We start from the raw sequence: 24,690 nt of genomic DNA, 5'->3' as shown, positions 1-24,690 counted from the left end.
CCAGACCCCAAAGCAGGTGGGTTACACCCATACCCAGGAAGGACAGACACATATCCCAGTACCCAGGGCCTCCTGTGCTTGGGACACACACCAAGTACCCCAGGCACATCTCCCACGCCAGCCTTCTCTCTACCTCGTGGGTGAATCCCCACCCTTCTGTGAGTCCTGGCCATGAGCAGTTCAGTTATAATTCACTATCAAGTAAATCCATGGATTTGAAAGTCTGCAAGTCCCCCCTCTCCGCTCCCCCTCCCCGTTGCCCACCCGCTGTCTGCCCGCCCCACCCCCCACCCAGCTCCCTGGGCTGCCCGCCTTTATTGAAGCTGGTCTACTGAGAGAGCCATAACGAGGTTCAGACCTCCACCCGTCTCCCGGGGCCTCATTATCCAGGAGGAAAAAACTGTGGTAGAAAAAGGGAGGAGGGCGAAGGGCAGAGATTGATGATTTCCAGGAATAAGGCAGAAAAGCTGGCCTCTGCTGCACCCTTGCCCTTGGTGCAGTGAGAGCTGCAGTAAGGGAGCTGCTGGGGCAGGCATTTCCAGGCCAAAGCCGGCCCTGCATGGCTCTTCCACTCCCTGAGGGGCTACCTCTGAGCACTGGTGCAAGGGAGATGGTTGCGGTCCCATGGGTGAGAAAGTGGGAGGCGACGACTGAGCTGTCATGGACACTGCTGGGTATCAGGCTCTAGCTCAGGCACTTTGCACCCATGATCCACTGCCCACCCTCCCACACTCACACAACAGCCCTGCACGGTGGGTATTGGTCTCCATTTTTCCAGTGGAGGAAACAGAATCTCAGAGATGGGAACCACACGCCTAAGAGGAGTCGAAGAGGGACCCAGGTCAGTCCGATGCTGGCTACCCATGAATGGGGAATGAAAGTAATAAAGGCAGAACACTTACTGAGCCCTTCTCAGCAGTGTGCCCGTAAATGTTTAACAACCAGCCGTCTGCAAAAAAGAACTCTCATTCGTAGCATTTGCCAATTTCTGTGGTGTGAATACACCTACCACGGCAGACCTCAAACTTTCCAACTTTCCCGTCAGCGAACGGGGGTTGGAAAGAGAGGTGCAAGGCTGGCTCTCACGTACAAGGGGGTTCCAGCCCACCTCTGGCTCTTCCCATATGCCAGGTTTGTTTTAAGCATCTGACAAGTATGAGGAGAATGATGACTATTTAGATGGGTGGAATATCAGCACTGAGATCATTTATCCTGATTAGTACACCAGAACGGTGAGCTTTGTGAAAGCAGGGCCGTGATTATTTTATTTATCTTGCCAAATCTGGTACCTCCTTGAGTGCCTAACACACAGGAGATGCTCCCTAAATATTTATGGCTGCTGAGTTAGGTGACCAAGACCTCTGGGAGGTTCAAGAGCTCTGGAATCTTCTTGCTGTGTGTCCTTAGGCAAATCCTACCACCTCTCTAGGCTGCAGCCTCCCCATCTATGAAATGAAATACAGTCTTAGATCAAGAGGCACAGCCTCGAAAGCCCATGGAATCCAGGCAGATGGCACAAATGGGAGAGGCAGGCCAAGCATTATATTTTGTATATTAAATACCTAGGCATACTATTACTCTAGCAGTAGTAGTAGTAATAATAGTAGAATTTACTATAAATATTTCAGACCAACAGAAAAACCAAAGGAAAAATAAAACAAACACCCTTGCACATGCTACCCAGTTTAAGAACTAAAACTTTACACCGCTGAAGTTCTTTTCTCTTTTATTGAGTTATAACTTAGAAACTAATCTTAAACATAAGGCTTGATCAAGTTTTACATCTGTGTACACTCAGGAAACTACTACCCGGAACAGGATCTGTATCTTTCTAACTCCCCAGAGAGCTCTCCCTCCCCATGCCAGGCAATACCCCCAACCCCACAATAACAATGCCTTGGCCTCAAAAACTGTAGGTTGGTTTTGCTTGTTTTTTGAAGTTCAAATAACTGGAATCATAGACTGTGTATCTGATCAAGTTCTTTTGTAAGCTTATTTTTCACCTCCATCAAGAAAAACAGTCTCTCTCTTTTTTTAATTCTCCCCCTTCAAGGCCCCCCTTCCCCCACATGCACTTTTTTTGTTAGGGAAGTTGTGAGCTTACCAAACAATCACCCCACATGCACTTTTGAAAGAGACAAGGACACAGAGAAATCTTCCTCTAATCGAATAAACAAAACCGTGCAAACTCAATGATAGATGGAATGGCCCTCAGGCTCCATGATGGAGAGACTAAAGGGAATGCCTGAGACTGTGGTGAACTGGAGGGCATGTGTGCTGCTTCCAAAGAGAGCGGCTCTAGCCATGTGTGGTGATGTGGAAATGTGGGTCTAATTGTGACTAGATTTTCAACAATTTTCTTGAGTAAAAGAAAACTGGATTTTTGAAAATATGGAAACTCTCTCTCTTTTTTTAAATACTAGTTAACCAATTTTGACTTTTGTTATGCACTCGCGTGGGCCAAACCAAACATTTCTGTGAGTTGTGTAGCCTGGAAGCTATTGGCTTCCAAACTTTGAGTGAGAGAGAGTCTCCCAGCCCTGGCCATTTAGAATTCATGAGTGGCAGTCTCTCTTCCATCAGCTCCAAAGAGTATGTCTCATCTGCCCTGAGCTGCCCTGCACTGCTTATGCTCAGGGACTTGAGGAGAGTTTCTCACAGAAGATGTGATTCCCATCCTCAGAGGCTTATAATTCCTCTAGGTTGCAGGTACCTTGGGTTACATAATAACTGCAGGAAGGATGGAAGGAAGAACTGGAGGAAAAGAGGCAATAAGGGAAAGGAAAGGGGAATTATCATTATTGAATATCTATGATAAATTGCCACTGTTTTTTAGGAAATTCCATATATGCCACCTCCTTGTGTCTCTACCACACCCCAATGAGGTAAATATTATCACCATTTTACACACAAGGAAGCTGAGACTCATTGAGGTTGTCACCCAATTCACATAATTAAGTTGGTTGAGTCAGATTTTGAACCCAGTGCTAATTCCATTCTGCAAGGCAACCCACCCTGCACATTTTGAATAATATGGCTATGCAACGTATACATATAAAAGAATCCATTCCTTGAAAAGGAGACAGTTCTGTGTGGAAAGCTCTGCAGATAGCCCAAAGGTCGGAGATGGAATGGTTCTGAGTGAATATTAAGTCCATACTAGCTGATGTTTGGACAGAGACATGAAGCACTGGGGATGGGAAGCCCGAAGATGAAGAGATGAGACCAGAATCCAGTGCTTTCCCATTCACTCAGGCAAACACTCATGCGGTCACGCATGTGATCATTTGTTCACCCATTCATTGACTCACTCAGTAAACATCTATTATGCAGGTAATCTTCAAACACAAGGGCTAGAGGGTGACCAATGCCTAGACTTTCACAAAAGTTACCCAGAAGAAAGCCAGAAGCTCAGCGACAGATACCAAAAGGCAAAAAAATAAATTAAACGATGATTCAATCACAGCAGGTCCTATAAATCACGGAACAATCAAGGAAGAATGAGAGCTCATCAGAGAAGACTTCCAGGAGGGATGTCAGCTCTGGGTATCAGGTGGAGGAGGCTCTCCTCAGACGCCTTCTCACACAGCCTCACCTCTGCCAGGGAACTGCCTTCTCCGGCCTTCATTTTGTGGCCATTCCAGTTTAGAAATAACTCCCTTGCCCACTCCTTCCTACATTTTTCTCAAAGCCTCTTCTGACCTTTGTGAACCTTAATCTTTCTATCTGTCAAAAGAATAAGATCTTTGACACTTACAGCTTCAGGGGCTGGGGGAATTTGCAGGAGAGTGCAGTGTTTCAAAATATAGATCTTGAAATCAAACAGTTGTGGTTTACTTTTTGGCTCTCACTGCCTACGTGTATGATTTGGGGCAGGTTGCTTAACATCTCTGTGCCTCAGTTTCCTCTTGTGTAAACAAGAGTCAAAAGATAATACCCATCTCATATTTATTTTAAGAATTAAATGAGATGAAATCTCTGAGCACAAGGCTTGGACCATAGTATTTAATCAGTAAATACTATGTTAATGATGAAGAGGGTGATGATGATAGTGTTGGTGGTGGTGCCAAGGTGATGATGATGATGATGATGCTAGAGGAGGTGCTGGCAGTGGTGGTGGTGCTGGAGGAGTAGCTGAGGAGGAGGATGGTGATTTGATGGTGCTGGTGTCGTTGGTTTTGCCTATGATGATGACTCACCCAGAAGGAAAAGACTGTCTAATTATTCCTATCCACCAAGACAGAAACTAAAATCTCTCTTACAAAACCTGGTCTGAAATGGCTTTGGCTGGGCTAGATGTCTCACTGGCATCAAGAGGAACAAGGCTGACATTGGTGGGGCCCTATCTGGGATCTCCCAACTTGTGGTATAAACAGCCTTTCTTTCAGCTCCCAGTGCCTGTCCCCTTTCCCAGTTCTCCTTGCACACAGAGGGGCCCTGTAATGAGACAGGTGGGGCATGCAGCACCAAGTAATAGTGGAAAATCCAAAAGCCTTGGAAAGATAAATAGGCTCATGCAGATAGTATGAAAGTCCTTTTTCTAAACTCATGTCAGGTAAACCTCAACTGACAGAAACTTGTACAAGCACACCATGACATTCCTACAGATGGATTAAATTAGCTCTCAAATAAATAGGTGTCGGGATGGGCATCAAACCCCTGGTGGATCCTCACCCTGGTGTTTTCTTCTTCTTGAATCATTACAAATGCCTCCCCCTGCCCAACACCCCTGGGTTGGCTTGAAACAGACTCTCAGATCCAGAGATTAAAATCTGGTTAAGATATTCCCTGAGAATGAAAGCGGGTGATTCTCCCCACGTCTGATGCTAAGCTGGGTGGCAGAGGGGAAAAAAGAAACTGAGCTAGAAAGAAGGGAACTGGAGGCACTCACATTCCTTATTTGATCAGCATACATTTGTTGGCTGTGCTCCATACTTGTTGCTGGGACTAGACAGAGCTGTCTAAAACCAGGTCCTGCCTTCAAGAAGCTTAAGGAATTGGTCCTACTTTAACCATTTCCACTCTGCTTGCATCAGCACAACAAGCCTATGATATAAATGTTTAGTATCTATTTCACAGGTGGGAGAACCAAGCCTTAAGGTGGAAATTTACAGTGATTCCAAGTCAGAATTGCATCGACACATGTCCTTCCTCAAAGCTTATGTTCTTTCCCATATGCCATCCTATGTGTGTATTGAGAGAGGGTACAGAGTACCAAAAGAATAGAGAGTGGATTTCACATTGTGAGACTGATTGACAGATCTTCAAGTTTTGAATACTTGTCCAAGATCTTTAATTTAATCTAGTATGCACTAAGATCATCCTCTAAACTAGACACTGTGCAAGATAGATACTGGAGATCTAGACATGGGACAAAAAATAATAATGTTCAAGAAGAGAGTAAGATAAGGAAAGAAATGATTGTCCACTTGTAAAACAGCTCTATTTTGAAATGGAGACATTCATTCATGAAACAAATATTTATTCAGCATCCTCTATGTGCCAAGTGCCATTCTAGGCCTGGGAGATCAAAGGTGATCCAGAAGTTCCAGGGAGCAGAAAAGAAAGGCACCCAATGCAGTCTCAGCCAGAGCCCTTGATTCAAGAGATTTTGTTTGTCCCATACCTATCAAGAAACCTAATTACAGTTCAGCTCTAGTATAGGTCTGCCTTCAGGGAGAGAATAGACTGATCATATGAATTTTTCACATAAGCCCACGTGACTGTTCATTTCTTCATTAATCAACTGGCGCTCAGCCGGGAGCACACGCCCTCATAGACTCATAACTGGCTCCCAACACAGTTCTCATCTACAAATCTATGTATTTGCCTCCTGGTTATTTAATTTATTCATTATTTATTTTTTAAATTTTAAAGAAATAACTGCAATCTGGCATGAAAAGTGAGGTGTCTATGGTAGGATAGAAATGGGAGCTCCTAGGATTTATATTTTAGCCCCATTCCTGACATTATTTTTATCTTCCTAGTTTTGTTTAGCTTTCTTCTTTCACGTATTTTTTAAAATGTCATCGTGTTGGGTTTCATGTTATGAGCTGCCTTCAATCATTTCTGAAATAATTGCTTTGTTTCAAATTCTGGTTTTCTCCACCTAACAGTTATGGAGCTTGGGGGAATTTATTCTCCTTATGACACTAGACTAACGCCCACCTCACACCCAGGCAGTGAGAAATAAATGAGATAATGCCTCAAGTAATTAGCACCACAAATCCACTCAATACATTTTACTTGTCATTATCGTTATAATCATAATAATTATTAAAGAAGATCATAAGTAAGTACATATATGCATACCTATAGCTCTGAGAAAGTTGAAGAAAGCATCATAGAGGAAGTAAATCTTCAGCAGAAATTTAAAAGGTAACTAAGGTAGCTTCAGGTGACAAGATGGAGAAAGTCATTCAGTGAAAGGGCACAGCGAGAACAGTCTCCGAGATATAAAAGTGTATGGCATGCAGAGTGGGCATAGCTCAGTGGTTGATCACTGCTATTCATGTATGTGGTCTTGGTTCAATCCCCGGTAACTCCTTTAATAAAAAAGAGAAAAACAAGAAGAACGGTGTATGGCAGCATCAGGGAATTGTGAGTTGTTCCACATGGCATGGTAGCAGGTGACAGTACTCTGGGTTCTCTGCCTCTTCAGGGTTCCAAAATCGAGGTTAATTCACTCATCCTCCACCTCACTTGCTCTCAAACTGTAGTGTGCATCAGAACCATCTGCACACAAGGCTGGCTTTTAAAATGTAGGGTCTCAGGCCCTGACCTCAGAGATTCAGAATCAGTAGTTCTGAAGAAAGGCCAAGGAATCTGCCTTTTTAATGCACTCCCACAGTGATTCTCTTATTCTGCCCCAAACCTTTCTCCCATCCTCCCACTGTAGCCACACACACACACACATACACTCACTTACATACACACACACACACACACACACACACTCCCTACCCTTCATCTCTCCCCCCACCTCATCCCCAACTCCATCAGTCAGTCAAACATCAGCCGATAACTTTTTGAAGGGCCTTTCCAATTATGGCTCCACCCCCCAGTCCTGCTTCTCCTCAGCCCTTGTGACTGCCAGGGAAATACAGAATCATAACAAGTTCAGTGGACACAAATGTTATTTTAGTCTTAAGGCTCCTATTGTTGCAAGTCTCTGGGCAAATTCTCCATGTAAATGCCAAGGTAAGATCAGGGCTTGGAAACTTCAAGAAGAGGTGGGTTGCTTGCATGTGATGCGAGCAAAGAGGTGGCTCTTTCCCAGCCTCAAATCCGTCTGACTTCTCTCTCCTTCTCTCTGCAGAGAATTGTCTGCACTGCTGGTCTCAAGTGGTACCCTCACCCTGCTCTGATTCACTGTGTCAAAGGCTGTGAGGTGAGTAAAGGGAAAGACAGCCCTCAGCTCATTAGAAGTGACCCTTCTGGTATTATTATTATTATTATTATTATTATGTTAATGATGGCTACCATTTACTGTACTTACTGAGTATCGTAAACATCCATTTAACAGATATTTCGGATAGGAATCAGCAATCCCATTTTACAGATGATGAACTGAGGTACACAGATATTAAGAAACATATCCAAAAATACAGTTAATGAGTAACTGAGTTGAGATTCCAAAGCCTGTGTTCTACATACTATTGGATCGGTAAGAAGGGAGACAGGGACCAAAAGAGGGAGGGAGGCCATACTAATTTTGCATCTTTACTATGCCAGACAATTACCAACATTATTGCATTTAATCTTTAAAGAGCTGCATGAGGCTGCTTTTTAAAATTCCCTTTTTACAAATGACCATTACTTACAGATAATTTCCTTCTGCCCCACATCTCTGTCATTCATGCATTCTTTCACTCTAGAAATAATATGCATACCTTCGAACTGATCATGGAGCTGAAAATTGAAGATCCCTTCTGAATTCTAAGTTCTCTGACTTCACATTTAAGCCATTCCTGGAAACTTGGAATTACAGAGATCTGGCTCTGTATCAGGGACAAGCAGGTGGGGGGAGCTGGGAGTGGAGGATGGGAACAGGTTCTTGTGATGTTAGCTCTGTTCTCAAGGAAGGGCTGTCTATGGAGCCCAGACATTTCTGTGCACCCTTATTCCCCTTGCAGTTCTTCTCAGCTGGCAGTGAACAAGAGGCTCCAAATCCCATCGAAGTGGAATTCTGGAATGTCCAAATCTCTGTCATTTCCCCAGACTCCACCCAGGAAAACGCAGGGGGAAAGGACCAGATTGTGCCCAAAATAACTTTGTATTTGATAAAACTCAAGGAATGTCAGAACTGGAAAGGCTGTTTGGATTATTTAGACCTGCCCTTTTAATTTTTTTCCCCCAAAAACTTTATAACTTTATTTCAAACAATAGAATGACAAACAAAATGCCGCTTAACAAATCATGGAAGCTTTACTTAAAAAAATCCTGTCCAGGCACATTTATTTTATTTAATCCTAAAAACAAACTCAGTTGTTTCTCCAGTGTCACAGGAGATGGACAAACGAGTACAGATTGGTTAAATGGCATTAATAATTCTCCTTATTAATGAAGAAAATGAAAATAAAAAGCTTAATCATATTCACGTTTTATAAAACTGCCCCTTTATTTTAATCATGGGGAAACTGAAATGTAAGCAGTGGCCAAATCTAAAATTTGGAATGCCAAATTGGAAGGGTTCTTAGCATAATCTAGTCCAATCCATTTATTGTGTAGACTGGAAAATGAGGGAGAGAGGAGGGATGGATTGGTGTAAGGTTGTATATCACAGTAGCCACAGATCCAAAGCATGAACTCAGGTGTCCTGATGTCTGGACTAGTACTTTTTCTCCTCCTACCCAGGAGCCATTCCTCGACCTTTAAGTTACGAAACCTGTAAGCACAAGTGTGTCCCTGGGTCACACATTTCTTTCTGTGTTTTGATCAGGGGCCCTCTGTGGCATATTCTCAGGGCACTTGATACTACAGCCTTGAGAACACATTTCCCCCCAATTTAGCCAGGTATGGCAAAATCAAGGCCAAGGCCCTGTAGTGTTTGCTTCCTTCCCTCTCTCTGGATCAGTCTGGCATTTCAGGAAAAGGAGGCTTGGGTTACCTGGGTGCTCATTCTGCTGACTTGGCTGTCGGGCCAACCAGCATGACAGCGGAATTTGATCCCTCCATGACTCAGCACTAGGGCCTAAGGAACCCTCACTGTCAGGCTCTGGGTCCTGCCAATGATGCTTATCGCCTTTGCCCTTGCAGGTGCCCCTTGGTGCCTTCCCTCATTAGCTCAGAATTAATAGTTTGTCTCTTTTCTGGGGCTGAAAAGTATTCTTGTAAGGCAAACAAATGCTGGGGTCAGAGAGGAGCCATAAACTTGGAGTTTCTCTATCTTGGTCTAGCTAAGCTAGAGAAAGAATTTCTTGACCCCTTAAGCTCCTGCCCTCTTCCTCAAACTGTGTCCAAAGAGGTCTTTCACTCATGTGCTCATCAAAGCTTCACTGAGTATCTATGTGCCAGAAACTATTCTAAGTTCTGGGGATACAATGGTTTTAGTCAAGTGATAACAGTAACTACGTCCTCCCTGAGTAATCTGTGATATTTTCTTGCCCCTCATCAATCCATCCATCCATCCATCTCTCCATTCATCCACCATTTTAATAAACATTTATTGCATAAACATAAATTTTGATAAAGATTTGCTCAAATTGTCAGGTATTTTGCTAGGAAATCTAGGATACAAAAATGGATGATAGGGAAGCAGATGTGGCTCAACTGATAGAGCATCTGTCTAATGTATGGAAGGTCCAGGGTTCGATCCTCAGTGGTAAGCTGACCAACGTTCAGTGCTGCCGCATGCAAGGAGTGCCATGCCACGCAGGGGTGTCCCCCACGTAGGGGTACCCCATGCACAAGGAGTGTGCACAGCAAGGAGAGCCGCCCTGTGTGAAAAAAATGCAGCCCACCTAGGAGTGGCACCACACACACGGAGAGCTGACACAGCAAGATGATGCAATAAAAAAGAGATGCAGTTTCCCAGTGCCGTCAAATAATGCATGCAGACACAGAAGAATACACAGCGAATAGACACAGAGAGTAGAGAATGAGGGGGGGAGGGGTGGAGAGGAGAGAGAAATAAATAAAAAATAAATCTTTTAAAAAAAAAGGATGAAGGAAACGGATTTGGCCCAGTGGTTAGGGCGTCCATCTACCACATGGGAGGTCTGCGGTTCAAACCCCGGGCCTCCTTGACCCGTGTGGAGCTGGCCCATGCGCAGCGCTGATGCGCGCAAGGAGTGCCGCGCCACGCAGGGGTGTCCCCCGTGTAGGGGAGCCCCACGAGCAAGGAGTGTGCCCGTGAGGAGAGCCGCCCAGCAGGAAAGAAAGTGCAGCCTCCCAGGAATGGCACCGCCCACACTTCCCGTGCTGCTGATGACAACAGAAGCGGACAAAGAAACAAGACGCAGCAAATAGACACAGAGAACAGACAACCGGGGGAGGGGGGGAATTAAATAAATAAATAAATCTTTAAAAAAAAAAAAAAAAGGATGACATACATTCCCTGTCCTTGAGGAACTCACAGTATAGAAAAGGAAATAGGCAATTAAAAAGAGAATTCTAAACTGTGCCAAGTGCTATCATGCAAGTACAAAAAGCTGTAGAAGTTCAGAGAAGCCTGGTATAATAGGGACAGCTTTATGGAGCCATGAGTTTTGGACTAGATCTTGAAGGATGAGTTGTTTGCCTGGGTGCATTGCTGATAGAAGGAGAAGCATGAGAAATACCAGAGACAAGAAATCTCTAAGTGGCCAAGCTTTTCACATGCTCTTCTCTTTACCTAAAAGTGTCCCTCCTCCACCCCCATCTAATTAACTCCTACTCAACTTTATGATCTCAGCTGAAATGTCAATTCCCCAGGGATACCTCCACTAAGATCCCTGACTAGGTCAGCTCCTCCTACTCCTTATTCTAGAAGCATCATGTACCTTTCCTCCATAGTTCTCATCAGAAATGAAATTGGCCAATTAGATGTGTGATTTCATGATGAAAGCCTTTCTCCTCCCTAAGTGTAAGGTCTAATGGAGTAGAGGCTACATCTATCTTGACTCACTATTACATCATTTTCTTAGTACAATGTGTAACACATAGTAGGCATTTAATAAATGGGGTTGAATGGAGGATGGATAGATGGGTGCATGGACGGACAGAAGGATGGATAGATAGATAGATGCGTGGGTATATACAGCTACCAGAAAGGGCATATATGGGAGAGTAGTTGGTAATGAGATCTTTGTCAGGGGCCAACTTAAAAATTCATTTACTTTTTCTAAGGAACAGGCAATTCATCCATTAGTTTTTTCATGTATGGCATGAAAAACAATAGAAAGAGCATAGTTCACATGCAGAGCTCCTGTGGCACAGAGATGAGCAAAGGACTTATCATTTGTTTGTTTGTTTTTGGCATCACTCTGCTCTGATATGAATGTGATTTGTTCAACATGCAGTCGTGTAACAGTCTCACCTGAGCTCACAGCCATGTGCAAGTGCACACACACACCTGAACACAACTCTGTTCTCAGCCCTGGTTTGCTAAGATCTTTCTTTAGCCCTGGATAAGGTGGTAATGAAATAGTATTTGTTATCATGAGTTGAAAGCCCAAATTCTCTGGGAATGAGAATTTGGAGCAGAGACGCAAAAAACCCAGGGATGTCACATTATATGGATTCCTTGTGAGGTCCAAAGCATTCAGGCTAGGAAGGAGGGACAATTGGATCATCATTGGACCACGCCTGGGATGCAATGGTCTTAGCCAAATGATGATCTCTTCTCCATCAGTGAGACTCTGACAATCATCAGACACCCCAAATCACACTTGGATCAAAGTGGTTTCATTTTCAAATGCTTTATATATTATGTCACACAACATTGCAATTTATGAGGTATGGGGTCATTGCTTTCAGAAATAAGTACACTAACTCTATCCTCTTTATTTTACCAGTAGGAGGTCAGAGGAAATAAGCTACTTGACTAAAATCACCAAGTAACCTCCCATTTCGCTGAGAATTGAAAAGTAGAATCCAAGCTATCTAAACCCCTTCCAACTACTCTCTTCACTATGCCAATACAATTACATTCCATTTCTAAATAAACTGCTAAGGGTCAAAATTGTACCCAATATCCAACTAGGTGCTGGAGAGACAAAGAAGAACCAGACGTTGCCCATGTCTTCAAGGGCCTTACAGTATTGCACTGGTTACTGACACATAAACAAAAGACTGCGTACTAAGGCTAGGATGAGGCAATGCAAGTGCCAGGGAAGTCACAGAGACTGTTGAACATTCTCCCAAGATGACTCTGCATTTAAATCAGTAATGACTTGGCTCCATCATCTTTTCTTCATCTTTTGCACACCACAGGATGGGAAGAACAAGGGAGAAAAGAAATAAACCAGCATGTGATAGATACGATAACTACAACCTAGAGTGGCGAAGAAAAAAACATGGCGCCAATCTAGATTTAAATCACTACTCTGCCTCTGCCACTGTGAACTTACTCGGTCTCTTTCTTACTCTGAGCCTCAGGGTCTTCATCTGTAAAATGGGAATAACAATGTTGTCTGGAGAATTTTTTTAAAAAATGATCACATTTGTATTCCTCTGTCAGAGGAGAGTGAACTCATATTAACTGCACAGACCATTGAGCCAAATTTCTATGAATTATTACATTTAATCTTATAATTCTTGGGCAGTATATGCTCAGCTCCCTAATAGATCTGGATATATTTTATTGTAAATTATGTTTGTAATTTCTACTCCCAGGAAAAGTGGAGGAAGAGAATTCAAATTTTCTTATCATTTCTTCAAGGAAAATAAGCACTCAATTCCAGGAAGATACCACTGGTGTACCTTGTGACTTTGCATATTCCAGCATACAAAAGAAGTTCTCAAGTGTAACCATACTATAGCAGGGAAAATTTGGTCTAGATTAGATTTCTTATAAATGTAAGAATTTAAGTGATAACTTGTCCAAGGAGGTTTTGGGATTAGAAGCCAGGTAGGCTGACGGCAGAGGTCTGAGAAGATGAGACAGCTAAAAGAGGACAGAGACCAAGATGAATTGCTGGGGACAGCTCTCTCTTATTCCAGGATGGTAATAAGGCCTCTTTTCCTTCCTGTCCCTCTCCCCCTTTATAGCCCTTCATGGGAGACAATTACTGTGATGCCATCAACAACAGAGCCTTCTGCAACTATGATGGTGGGGATTGCTGTGCCTCCACGGTAAAGACCAAAAAGGTAGGCTGTGCCACCCCACTTGGCAGCTGCCTCTTGCGTGCCTCTCCAGCTTACTGCTTCATGATCACCCCTACACACTGGAACAGGCATTCAAGCTCTCTGCCTTCAAGCTTCATTTTATTTTATTTTTTACTCTTTTAATAAGTGGTTGAGCTAATATTATGTACTAAGTCCTCAGCTAGTGTAGGGGACTCAAGGGTCATCTGTGCAGTTTGGTCCCTTACCCTCAATTCTTAGAGTCAGATGAGGAAACAGACAAATACCAGTCAATAAGTACATTTAGAGTCAGATGAGGAAACAGACAAATACCAGTCAATAAGTACATTTAGAAAGGAAGGATGCAATACTGTGGGGGCCAATGGAGAGGCTTGTTGTAGTCAGAGAGGTCGGATAAGGCTCTGCAGAGGCAGTGGCATCAATATTGAAACTTGATGGATGAAATGTAGGGGTAGAGAGTTGGATATGAAAAGAACATTTTGGGCAGAGATATGGCATGTAAACTTTCAGAGAGAACATACAATTTTATAGAGGCACAGCTGAAATCTAGGGGAAGAGAAATAAGGGGACAATCCCAACCAAAGTTTGGTCTTCAAGCTTTTTATAATCTTTGTTTTTCACACCTGTAGAATTAGGGTGGGGCAGAGTCTTGTTGTGATTTTCTTCCTTTGTGTATTAGGATGCCCATGGGAGTGAGTAAGGTGTTCCTAGTCAAACTGAGATGGACATCAACCACTTTGGGAAGAGTGGCCTCTTTCAATTTCCTAACTGGAGCTGGAGCAGAGACTGGGGCCCTAGCTAGGAATTGGGAGAGAGGTGGTGAACCCAGGCAATCCTAGTTGACACCTGTTCTTGTTATGAAGAGGCTACTAGGAAACTATTTCTCTGTGTATACTCATCAACTATAGAGCTGAAAGATCCTTGATCTCAAAATCTCTCATTTCCAAGAAGGGGGAACTGTGTTCCAAAGACAAGGAAGGTCAAAGAATCGTGGTCAGTCATGGCCGAAGTGCCCTCTGTGATCATCTGGTCCACATTTTTCATTGTATTGATCAGGGAACTGAGGCTCCTCAAGGAGGAATGATTTGTCCAAGGTGGCACCCACAGTGAGTGACAGAAGCAGAGCATAGTTCCTCTGTAAGAGGACTGCTGCTGCATCTTTTGGTTGACAAATAAAGATGCTGGGGTTCACTGAGATCAGTCAGCCCTGTATGCCTGAACCCCTCCCCCCTTTTTTTATAGAACACAAAAGCATACTTTGCTTAAGTATGAAAGAATTAAATTTATTTTCTATTTTTAAATTTTACTATTTTTCTTAATTGTGAAACAATCCAGGATGTAGAAGAGAGCAAAAGAATACACTGACTTTTTTTACCACCCAAAGATAACCACTGCTTCCATTTTATTTTATTTTATTCTGTGTTTAAGTGCATGGGTGTATGTCTCTAGATAGATAGATAATAGATAGATAGATAGATAGATAGATAGATAGATAGATAGATAGATAGATAGATAGACAGATAGAAAGATACATAGATCACTTCACTTTTTTTGTCTTGCTTTTCCACTTTCGGATCTTAGTTTCTTTTGTTTGCTTTGTCTTGTTCATTTAGTACAGGCATACATATAAATTATCTAATTTTAGTGTAAACTTTTGAACTGTATTTTTTGCCTTATTATTGTTTATTATATGATTGTGATGTGTAATAATTTACTTAGCCATCACCTTCCCTCCCCACCTTGATTGTTCACTTTTGAGCTATTTTAGTTTCTCACAATTAGAAGTAATGATGTTCATAAACATCTTTGTACATAAATACATTATAGTTTTAATTATCCCTTTAAAATTAATTCTTGGAATTGAAATACTAGGATAAAGGTTATGTGCATTTTAAGGTTCTTGATTCTTATTGCCAAATGAAATAGTGTCCAGTTGTGTCTATTTCACTGTATTGGAGCCAGTCATTTATGAAGGTGAATGGGTAATGAAGTTTGTGTTTTAAATAAAAGTTTGTGCAGAATTGTGAAACTCTTCAACTGACACCATCGGGTGGAGAAAGAGCAATTTTGATTAAAATAATTTTTCTACATTCTATAACTTATGCATTAAAACTTAAAAAACAAAAGTGATTTATTTTTATTGGGAAACTTCCTTAAATAGAATACTGTTTCTAGAGTGTGTGAAAGATGGATATGAAGTCAGGAGACTGAGGTTCAGGTGAAGATTCCAAATTTTTATGTAACCACATGAGTTAACATACATATTTTTAAGGACATCAATTCATCATTTTGACTCTCTGTTCCTGTACTGGGTTCATCTGCAGCAAGTTCAAACTCTGGGTCCCTGAGGCAAGCATCAACTCTTCACTAAGGGATCCAGAGTTAGTCCTTTGCTAGCTCTGAATAGGCTTTCTTATCTTTTTTCTTTCCTTTTCCACCCAGGTTAAAAGCCTCCATTCTCCCACTTTAAATTATCGTTCCTTCCCTTTGCTGAGGCTGTAGAAGGTAGATGTCTAAGCTACTTCCATCCAATGAGATGCATACTCACTGAACATTTCTAAGTTTCCAACCCTGGACCAGGCTGTGTGCACATGACAGTGTCTAGATAGGCACAAAGTCTGCCATTTTGAAACTTCTAGTCTATCCAGAGAGCCTGACATTAAGCAGTGAGGTATACTGCTGTGCCCTTAATCCTTTGTGGAAGGGACAATGAAGAAAAGATTCAGGATCTAATGGAGGACAGTGTGAAGGTCGGAGGAAGCTTCTCTAAGGAAGTGACATGTACGTGGAGACCTGAGGAATGAGTAGGAGTTTCATAGTGAAGGTAAATAGCGGTTGGGGTCAGAATGGAGAAAGCCTATAAGAACTACGTGCTAAATAAGTATGAGAGGCCTCTTTGTTCTGATATGGCTTTGTCGTAGGTATTTCAGATGTTCAGGGGTGTTTGGGGGCCTCTCATCAGGTTTGAGATTGCTGGAAGTCTGGCTTTTGGATAAGAAGAGTGTCTCAAATTCAAGTCATGCTTCCTACAGGTAAATTTCCTAGTTTAACTTCTAAATAAACTTCAATTTCTTGAAAGCTTTCTATTTTCTCTTGTACAGCCCAACTGCTCCCTTTTTTATAGGAGGTAATAGCTGGAGAAGACAAGCAGCAATCTAAAACATCACCAAGTGACCTACTGCATGCATTGCCCTCTGCCAAACCCTGGGCCTCCACTAGCTTATTTCATCCATCAACCCTGACAGGTCACTAGTAGTATTCCCACTGTGCAGGTGAACCAGCCAGGGCTCTGAGCCTTAGCAGGACTTGCCCAACTTCACTCAGCTAGTGAGTGCTTGAGGGTCAAATTTGAACCCCCTTCGGTCTGACTCAAGAACTCTGCATTACCTTGTGTGTGGGGCTGAGTCTTGGAAAAGGAGAGGACAATGAGATACAGGACCTTGGGCACCACCCTCCTGGCTCTGGTGGGACATTTCCCTGGGACCCCAGACTGCAGGGAACCTTGGATATGGGACCCCTCCCCTTGGCAAAGATGCAAGTAGCTTTTCACAGCAGCATAGATGGGAAGCAGGGTGGGATGTTGATGAGCCTCCCAAACTGACCATGCATCCCTGACGTCTCAGGCAGCCCAAACAGGAGTTTCCTCGTGGGCATCAAAAGGGCAGAAGAAAGTCCTGGTTTCTGTCTCCAATTTCCACAGTAGGGAACTTTTCAGGATAGGAGATGGTTCACAGGCTGGTTTCCTTTCTTTTTCGTCCCCCTGCTCTTACCTGCTGGACTGTTCAGTTCCTATGTGTACCCTCAGCCCAATCCCATAGCATGGAAAATGTCCTGCCCCTAAGCAGGTTAGCACTTAGAAACTCAATCCTAGGACAGATTTGCATCAGGCACCTTTCTAGATTATATTCAATCCATCAATTTACCGTATACTATGTCCTAGTATATGGTCCTAGTATATGACTGCAGGCTGGGATCTCAGTGCATATTCCCACATTCAGACCTTAGAACAATCCACCAGGGTAGAAGATTGAGGCTCAGAGATATGAAACCACTTATGCAAAGTGACCCAGCTATGCGGAATTTAGGATTTCCCGACTCCAAACACATAGCACTTATTATATACATACATATTTTTAATTCCTTCATTAGAGAAATTGTAGATTTATAGGAAGATCATGCACACACAAAAAAACCAGAGTTCCCATATACGCACCCCCATTTTTCATGTTTTGTTTTTGTTTGGAAACTTTGTCACAAATAATGAGAGACTATTATAATGCATTATTAGCTATTGTCCATAAGTTCCTATTAGGGTTCGCTATCTGTGTTGTACAGTCCTATGGCTATTTTTGTTTTTAAATTTTTGTTCTTGCAACATTTATACCATTTAAAATTTTCCTTGTGAACCACATTCAGATATATAATTCAGTGTTGTTATCACCACTATACATTACCAAAACTTTTCCATCATCCCACACAGAAACTCTGTACCGATTAACTATGTATGTTACTAGAGTAAAGATTTTTAAAAACATGTTTTTTTTCTTTTAACACAAGCAGTGAACCCTAATGTAAATGTAAATGGTGGACTATAGTTAATAGTGCAATTATAAAAATGTTCTTTCATGAATTTTAAGAAATATAGCACACTAATGTAATGTGTTAGTAATAGACTGGTATGTGGGAACTCTGCATTTTATGCCTAGTTTTTCTGTAAACCTATAACTTCTCTAATTAAAAAAAAAAGAAAAGAATTAACTCCCCATTCCTTACCCGTACCCCCAGCCTCTTGTAAATGACTATGAATTTGCTTATTCTAGACAGCTAATACTTATTATGAGCTTCATATTTGCCAACCAGGGCATTGAAGGCTTTTACATTCGTCATTTCATTTCATCAGCACAGGAACCCTATTGTACGTGTTGTCTTTTCACCTTCATTTTATAAATGATGGAACTGAGGATTTGAGGGTTAAGGCAATACATCCAAAAAGTGGTAGAGCTGAGATGTATACCTGGTGAGTTTAAACTACTGGGCGCCAGCCCTTAACTCTTGCCCTGAACAGCTTTTTCCAATAGGATTGTGTCTTGTCCAAGCATCTTGCCCTTTCCCTGGTTGATGGGCTCCTTGCTTCATAGACCCCTGGAATGGAGTCCTGAGTATGAACCCCAGGCCCCGGGTTAAGCTTTCAGAACCCTCTTGCAGACTTCCTTCTTGCCAACTCTCCACCTAAACTTCTTCCCAGTCCCCGGGGCGGGGCCTCCCAGTGGCTTGGCCCAGAATGATGGCTGTCTACTGCCTCCATCTTTCCTCCCTTGTCTATCTGTACAGACACCAGCTGTTCCCCACATTTCCCTCTTGGGGTGACCTGGGCCCAGCTGGCAGACAAGAGCAAGACAGTGCAGGAAGCTCTGTCTGACAGAAGTGTCCAGTTTCCCACCCAGACACCTGTCTGCAGTGCGAGGCAGACAGGAAGGGGCAGGACTCAACTTCTCAGGATATCAGGCCGTTTATTATTTTCCTGTTGGAGCCTTAAGGAGCCTCAAATACAGAGCAGATTTCCAGAACACTTGCTCCAACAGTTTCCCTGCATACCAACAAATTCTGCTTTATAATTGGAAGCACTCTAAGCAAGCCTGTGATGGGGGTGTGAGGGAGGAAGGGGGAGCCACCTTCACATAGTAAACATACCAAAGCTTTCTAAGGCGTGGTGGCCTGGAACGCTAGTTATGATCATGTTTCAGGTGGCTGCCAAGAGACTGATTCCAGAAGATGTCTGGGGAGTGGAAGTATAGTCCCAGCCTGTGACTTATTAGCCCTGTGACCTTGGGCAGCCAAGTCTCACCTTGGGATTTTATCTCTTGGTATTTGGATTAGGTCATGTCAGGACTCTCCACTCTTCCTGGGTGAGGTGGTCATTGAGTAGGAACTCGAAGGCTAATTAGGACTGAATGCAGTAGACAGTAAGAAAAGGTTAATCCCAGCAGAATTTGTCAGCACCAGAGGGCACAACACGACAAGCCCAACTGATAACACTATATGGAGGGCTTCCATATTTATTTGCTAAGCCTGGCAACTCTAAGCAAGAACATGGTTTCTTAGAAAAGGGCATTAGATCCAACATGTACCCTATTGGTCTAAGGTGGCTGGTGCTTCCATAAGTTGTAGGAAAACAATCAGAGTCATTGGATAGAGAGAAGCCCTTCTAAGCAGAGTGGGCCATGGCCTATATTGACAAAGGGTTGGATGGTGGGTTCCTGAGCTGGTGATGTATGGCAATGTCTATTCTAGACCAGGCAACCAGAAAAGTTCTTTTAAAATAAGTCAGATCATGCCATATCTCTATGCAAAACCATGCAATGCCTCCCTGTTTTACCGAGAATAAAAACCAGTCTTTCCAGTGACTTCCAGGGCCCTGTGGGTTCTGCCTGGCCCCCTTACCTCTCTGACCTCATCCCTTACTATTAATACTTGTGTCCTCACTCACTGAACTCCAGCCCCTCTGGACTCCTTGCTGTTTTTGCACAGGCCAGGCAACCTCAAACCTTATAGCCTTGGTCATGGGTTGTTTTTTTGGCCTGAAACATGTTCCCTGTTTTTGCACGTGGCTCATCCCTTGACTCCTCCGAATCTTTGCTCAAGTGTTATGCTCTTGATGAGCCCTTCCTGAGCCCCCCCCCGCCCCCATCACCTCTGACACTCTGCACGCATTTGCCTTGGCTTCCTCTTTTTTCTTCCTTCCATAGTACATACCATATATAATGTGTATAATATTTTATCTGATAATCTCTAGCCCTCTCACCTTGCTAGAATGCAGATTACATAAGGGCAAGAATATGTGTCTTTTTTGTTCTCTGAAGTATCCCAAATTCCAAAGTATATCAGTGCTGCCTGTCTCAAAGCAGATGCTCGCAAACTTGTTTGTTGAACGAGTGAACGCAGGCTGGTGCCTGTTACATGATGCATACTGTGCTAAGCAATGAGGAAAACAGACCAATCCCAGCTGCACTGAGCACAAATCTTATGGACAAGTAGTCAAGTACTAATGGGGGCACACAGCCAGTGAGCAATGAGGAGGGTCAAGGAGGCTTCCCAGAGAAGGCCTCATCAAAGATGAGACCAGAAAACTGTAGTAGGTGTTATCTAGGTGAAATGAAGTAGGGGAAGGACCAGAGGGGGGTGGTGGGAGGGAGAAGATTGCTTCTGCAGAGGGCACAGTAAGTGCAAAGGCCCACTAAAGGGTGAGTATTAGGGAAACTGTAATTCCCTAAGCATGGCAAGAGCACAGTGCAAGGGGGGAGGGTTGAGAGGTGAACCCGGGGCATGAAGGCTTTTCTAAGTCAAGCCAGAGAGTTTGGAGCTTGTCCAGAGTGCAGTGGGGGCATTAAAGGATTTTAAGCTTTGAAGCAGCCCAAGGGATCCTAGAAGGCTTCCTGGAGGAGGTGGTGGATGCCCTGAACATGAAGAATCAGTAAGAGTTAACAGGCAGGTGGCTAAGCAGGTAAGACTAACTCCTTCTCTCCAAAAATCACTGGCTCTGTTTCCCTCATTTGGAAAGTAGACACTCATTTTAGTTTGGTCTTATAATGGAGTCAGAGCCTTCTGTCTTAAAATGCTATCTTCACCATCACTATTGCCAGTATTATCAACACCGCCATTGTCACCAGTATTAACCTCACCGTCATCATCATTGTCATAATCGTTTATTGGGTACATGTTTTATGCCATGGTTTGTGCTAAATGCTTTACCTCAACTTTATACTTTATCCAGAATACTTCTATCTGGTAAGGCTGCTTTTACCTCCATTTTTCAGATAGAGACGCTGAAGCCCCAAAAAGGAAGTAACTTGCCTGATACCATACACTAAGTCAGTAATAGAACATGGACCCAAACCCGAGTCTCCTTCTTGTCTAGGCCAGTGCTTTCTTCTGCATGACCACTTTACCCACATTTAAACAAGACTCTGTATTCATTGGTTTGTTCCATGCCTTGTGCCAGGCACTATATCGGGCCCTACCCCAATGGAGCTTACAGGAAAGTCCTCAGACTTGACAGTGTGCTTTCATCTACTTAGTCTCATTAACTTTTTCCATCAACTCTGTGAAGACCCTGAGACCCAGTGGGGCAAAGTGACTTACCCAAGGTCCCATAGCTGGAGGGTGGCAGAGCATTCTGGCCATCAGCATAGGAACCCCCTTGCTTCCTCCCTGCATGTACTCCTCTTGTTACCTCCCTGTTAAGAATGAGTCAGAATCCAGCTCTTGCCTGTCTCCCAGCCCCAGACAAGACCTACAGCCAGGGCCTTGTGGTACATTTGCCTGGGCTGCATTCCTGAGCACACACAGCCCATTTAGGTGTTAGCCTTCACGAATCACCCAGAAAGAGAAACCCCCAAGCCTGTGTACTGTCTCCAGTACAGAGAAAAAAGGGAGAGAGTTCTGGCCTTAGTCATGAGCCTGGGCTTGTTGTCAGAACTCCAGAGTGGATGTCCGAGCCTTTTTTTTTTTTTTTTTTTTTAAAGATTTATTTTTATTTATTTAATTCCCCTCCCCTACCCCGGTTGTCTGTTTTCTGTGTCTTTTTGCTGCGTCTTGTTTCTTTGTCCGCTTCTGTTGTCGTCAGCTGTCCGAGCCTTTTATGGGACTTTCTAGCCACTGGGTGCTGGGAAATCCCCAAATGTCAATTGGCCGCCATGGCTTTCAAGCTGTGGGTGGTAGGTTTTCTTGAGTAGAAGGCAGAAAGATGCTTAGGGTCTTGGAGAATCAGGGAAGCCGGCTCAGAGCTCTAATTTTATCAGGGTGTAATTCTCTCTTTGACTCAGTTTCTTTCTCTGTGAAAAGAGTACCCTCCCTCCTGCTCTGCTTGCCTCAGAGAAGTGCTTGCAAACACAAATGCAGATTCCAGTCAATTTGCCAACCATGTGACTCTCCTCTTTGCATCTTAGTTTTCTCTAAGATGCCAAATGGGGAAAGTAAGAATACCTGCCTTATTAGGGCTCTGGGAGGAATGAGTGAGATTTTGCACATTAAGTTTTCCTCAGTGCAAGGCACAAAATAAGGGATAAAAAGATATTAGCTATTTTGTTTTTAAAACAGCAGTATTACCAAGTTTTGAAAGAAATGCCTTCCTCTTACACTCTGAAAACCTCTCCATCTTTGAAGCTGGTTCAAATTCCTGTATCATATACTTATTGACTACTAGTGAGGGCTAGGGCAAGTTCATTTGTTTTTCAGCATTCCAAAGCCCCTATTTTATCATTTAAAACATGGGTGGTAATGATGGTAGCCCCACAAGGTTGCATGGCATCCCCGAGCAATCAGAAAGAAATCATCTGGCATGTGGAAGGCCCTCAGGTAGTATTGTCACATATGTAAAATGGTGTTCACCAACACGCTTCGCCAAAATGTCTTCCAGGGCAGATCCAGGAACAGCTGGGCAAGTGGATGGAGCTGGTGATGGACCCAGCTTTAGGTCCTTGATCAGCAAGGAAGCTTGTGACTATAGAAGCCCCCAAGGCAGGCTGTCAGTCTCTGAACAGACAGTTTGCAGGGAGGCAAGAAGGAGGCCAGGAAGAGGGAAAAAAATGCTGCTTATCTCCTCTGTCTTGGACATTGTGTGAATTCATTTGTAGCCTGCATTATTTCAAAGACTCCTCATCTGTGAAGTCTTTATGAAGACCGCTGACCTACAGATAGAGAAACTGAGGTTCACAGGGTTCCAGGCACTTGTCCAAATTCATGCCTTTCCTATGTAGAGCCCACAACCAAATCTGCTTGCCTGCCTCTCAAACAGCTAGCAAGCACTTAAGGAAGTGCAGTTAGCATATTACAAGCATGTGATGGTAAGGAGATGGTAAGGATGGAGACAAGGAGACCTCTGAACAAAGCTTCTAGACTGTCATATTCTGATTGAGTTTCCGTCCCTTAGTTTCTGAATGATGGTCCTTTGGGAGAATGCTGACTCTGCCTGGGCTGACCTGGAGAGGGAAGAGAGGGTCAGACCAAGCCAACATAGCCAGAGTGACCAGCTAACTGGTGGCAGGTGTTCTGCCAGCTGATAGTTGTGAAAATTTGATGGAACTAAGTAAGACAAAAGGGAAACATGCAAGACAGCTCCCTGACCAGGGCTTCACATTCTGCCTTTATCAGATTACGAAAGGTTTTCAGCCAGACGGAAACTTAGAGACAATGAAGATCAATTCTTAATGTACAGGTAAGGAAAGTGAAGCCTAGAGATGGGAAATATTTTGTACAAAGTCACCTAGAAGTTCATGTAAGAGCAGAGGCTCCCTGTCATAGATTCTGCCTGAGTATTCATGCATTCATTTATCCATTCATGGATGCTTTGAATGCCTATTATGTGTTCTACAAACACTCCGTGATGGGGATGCCATGTTCAAGAGCAGACATGGTCCTGCCAAGGCTTAGCTGTAATCCAGTAATTCAGTACAAGGTGCGGGTAAAAAAATAGGTTGCTGTGATATGGAATGAAGGTGATGGTGCCATCTTTGGTAGAGCCAATAAGGGAGCAAGTGATGTTCGAGGTAAGATTAACAGATGAAAAAGAGCTGTCCAGGAAAGAGCATTCTGGGCAGAGGAGCATTAAAGGTCAAAGACTTAAGTGTAAGAAATCGCTTGGAGTATTTGATGAATCAGAAAGATTAAAAAAGAGAGAGAGAAAGAAGCCACAGAGAGTACAGGGGAAGGGAACCAGGGAGGTCTAAGAAGTATGTGGAGGTCAAGTCATGGCAAGGATTTTGGATTTTATTCTCAGAGATAAAATGTGTTGAATTGTTGCATGTGTGAGGCGCTACAGGAAAGACAAGAGGTAAATCAGATGCGGAACTGTCTCTAATGGGTCTTAGAGCCCACTGGGAAAGAATTACAGAGAGAGTTGTAGAGAAGACATTAGAGGTAAGTGGATCACTTTAATTCTAGTTAGAATGTGGGCCAGGCCAGGAAGAAGGGGACAGATAGAGTGATAGGTGAGTTGGGGACAAAGAGGTTACTCAAGACCAGAGGATGGAGGAAAGGGGATAGGAAGTGGCAAAGGTGTCATGGTGAAAATGTGAGCTGGTGAGAAAGTCAGATTCAGCCTTGAGCACTTCCTAGGTGTCAGGTTAGGGGGTTTCCACATGTCTCTTCTTGTTTGGTCCTCTCAGCCATATGAAATGTGATATTTTTAAGTCTCTGTTTTTTAGATGTAGACACTGAGGGTTATGACAGTGAAGGGATTTTCCCAAAGTCATTCAGCAAGTGTGAAAGAAGGAAGACTCCTAACTCAGGCCTCTTGACTCCCGTGGTGGTACCCTCTGCACACCACCTCTGTTGCTGGATCTGGACTTGGCTCTACCCTCTGTTTCTCCTCTTGGAGTGGAGAGTCTTCTTTTTTATGTGTCTTCC

General features: G+C 43.3%; 1 protein-coding gene across 1 annotated transcript in view; it reads left to right on the top strand.

Annotated features, from left to right (window-relative positions):
* Positions 1 to 24,690, top strand: part of PAPPA (pappalysin 1) — a 245,348-nt gene that overhangs the window by 213,220 nt on the left and 7,438 nt on the right. Inside the window, exons 20-21 of the mRNA XM_058302490.2 lie at positions 7,319 to 7,390; positions 13,192 to 13,290. Coding sequence (XP_058158473.1) covers positions 7,319 to 7,390; positions 13,192 to 13,290 — 171 coding nt within the window. The remainder of the gene's footprint in view (positions 1 to 7,318; positions 7,391 to 13,191; positions 13,291 to 24,690) is intronic.

Source organism: Dasypus novemcinctus, chromosome 8 (genome assembly GCF_030445035.2).
Source record: "Dasypus novemcinctus isolate mDasNov1 chromosome 8, mDasNov1.1.hap2, whole genome shotgun sequence".
Lineage (NCBI taxonomy): Eukaryota > Metazoa > Chordata > Mammalia > Cingulata > Dasypodidae > Dasypus > Dasypus novemcinctus.
Note: the sequence above shows the minus strand (reverse complement) of the source record. Positions and strands in the feature narration are given on the sequence as shown.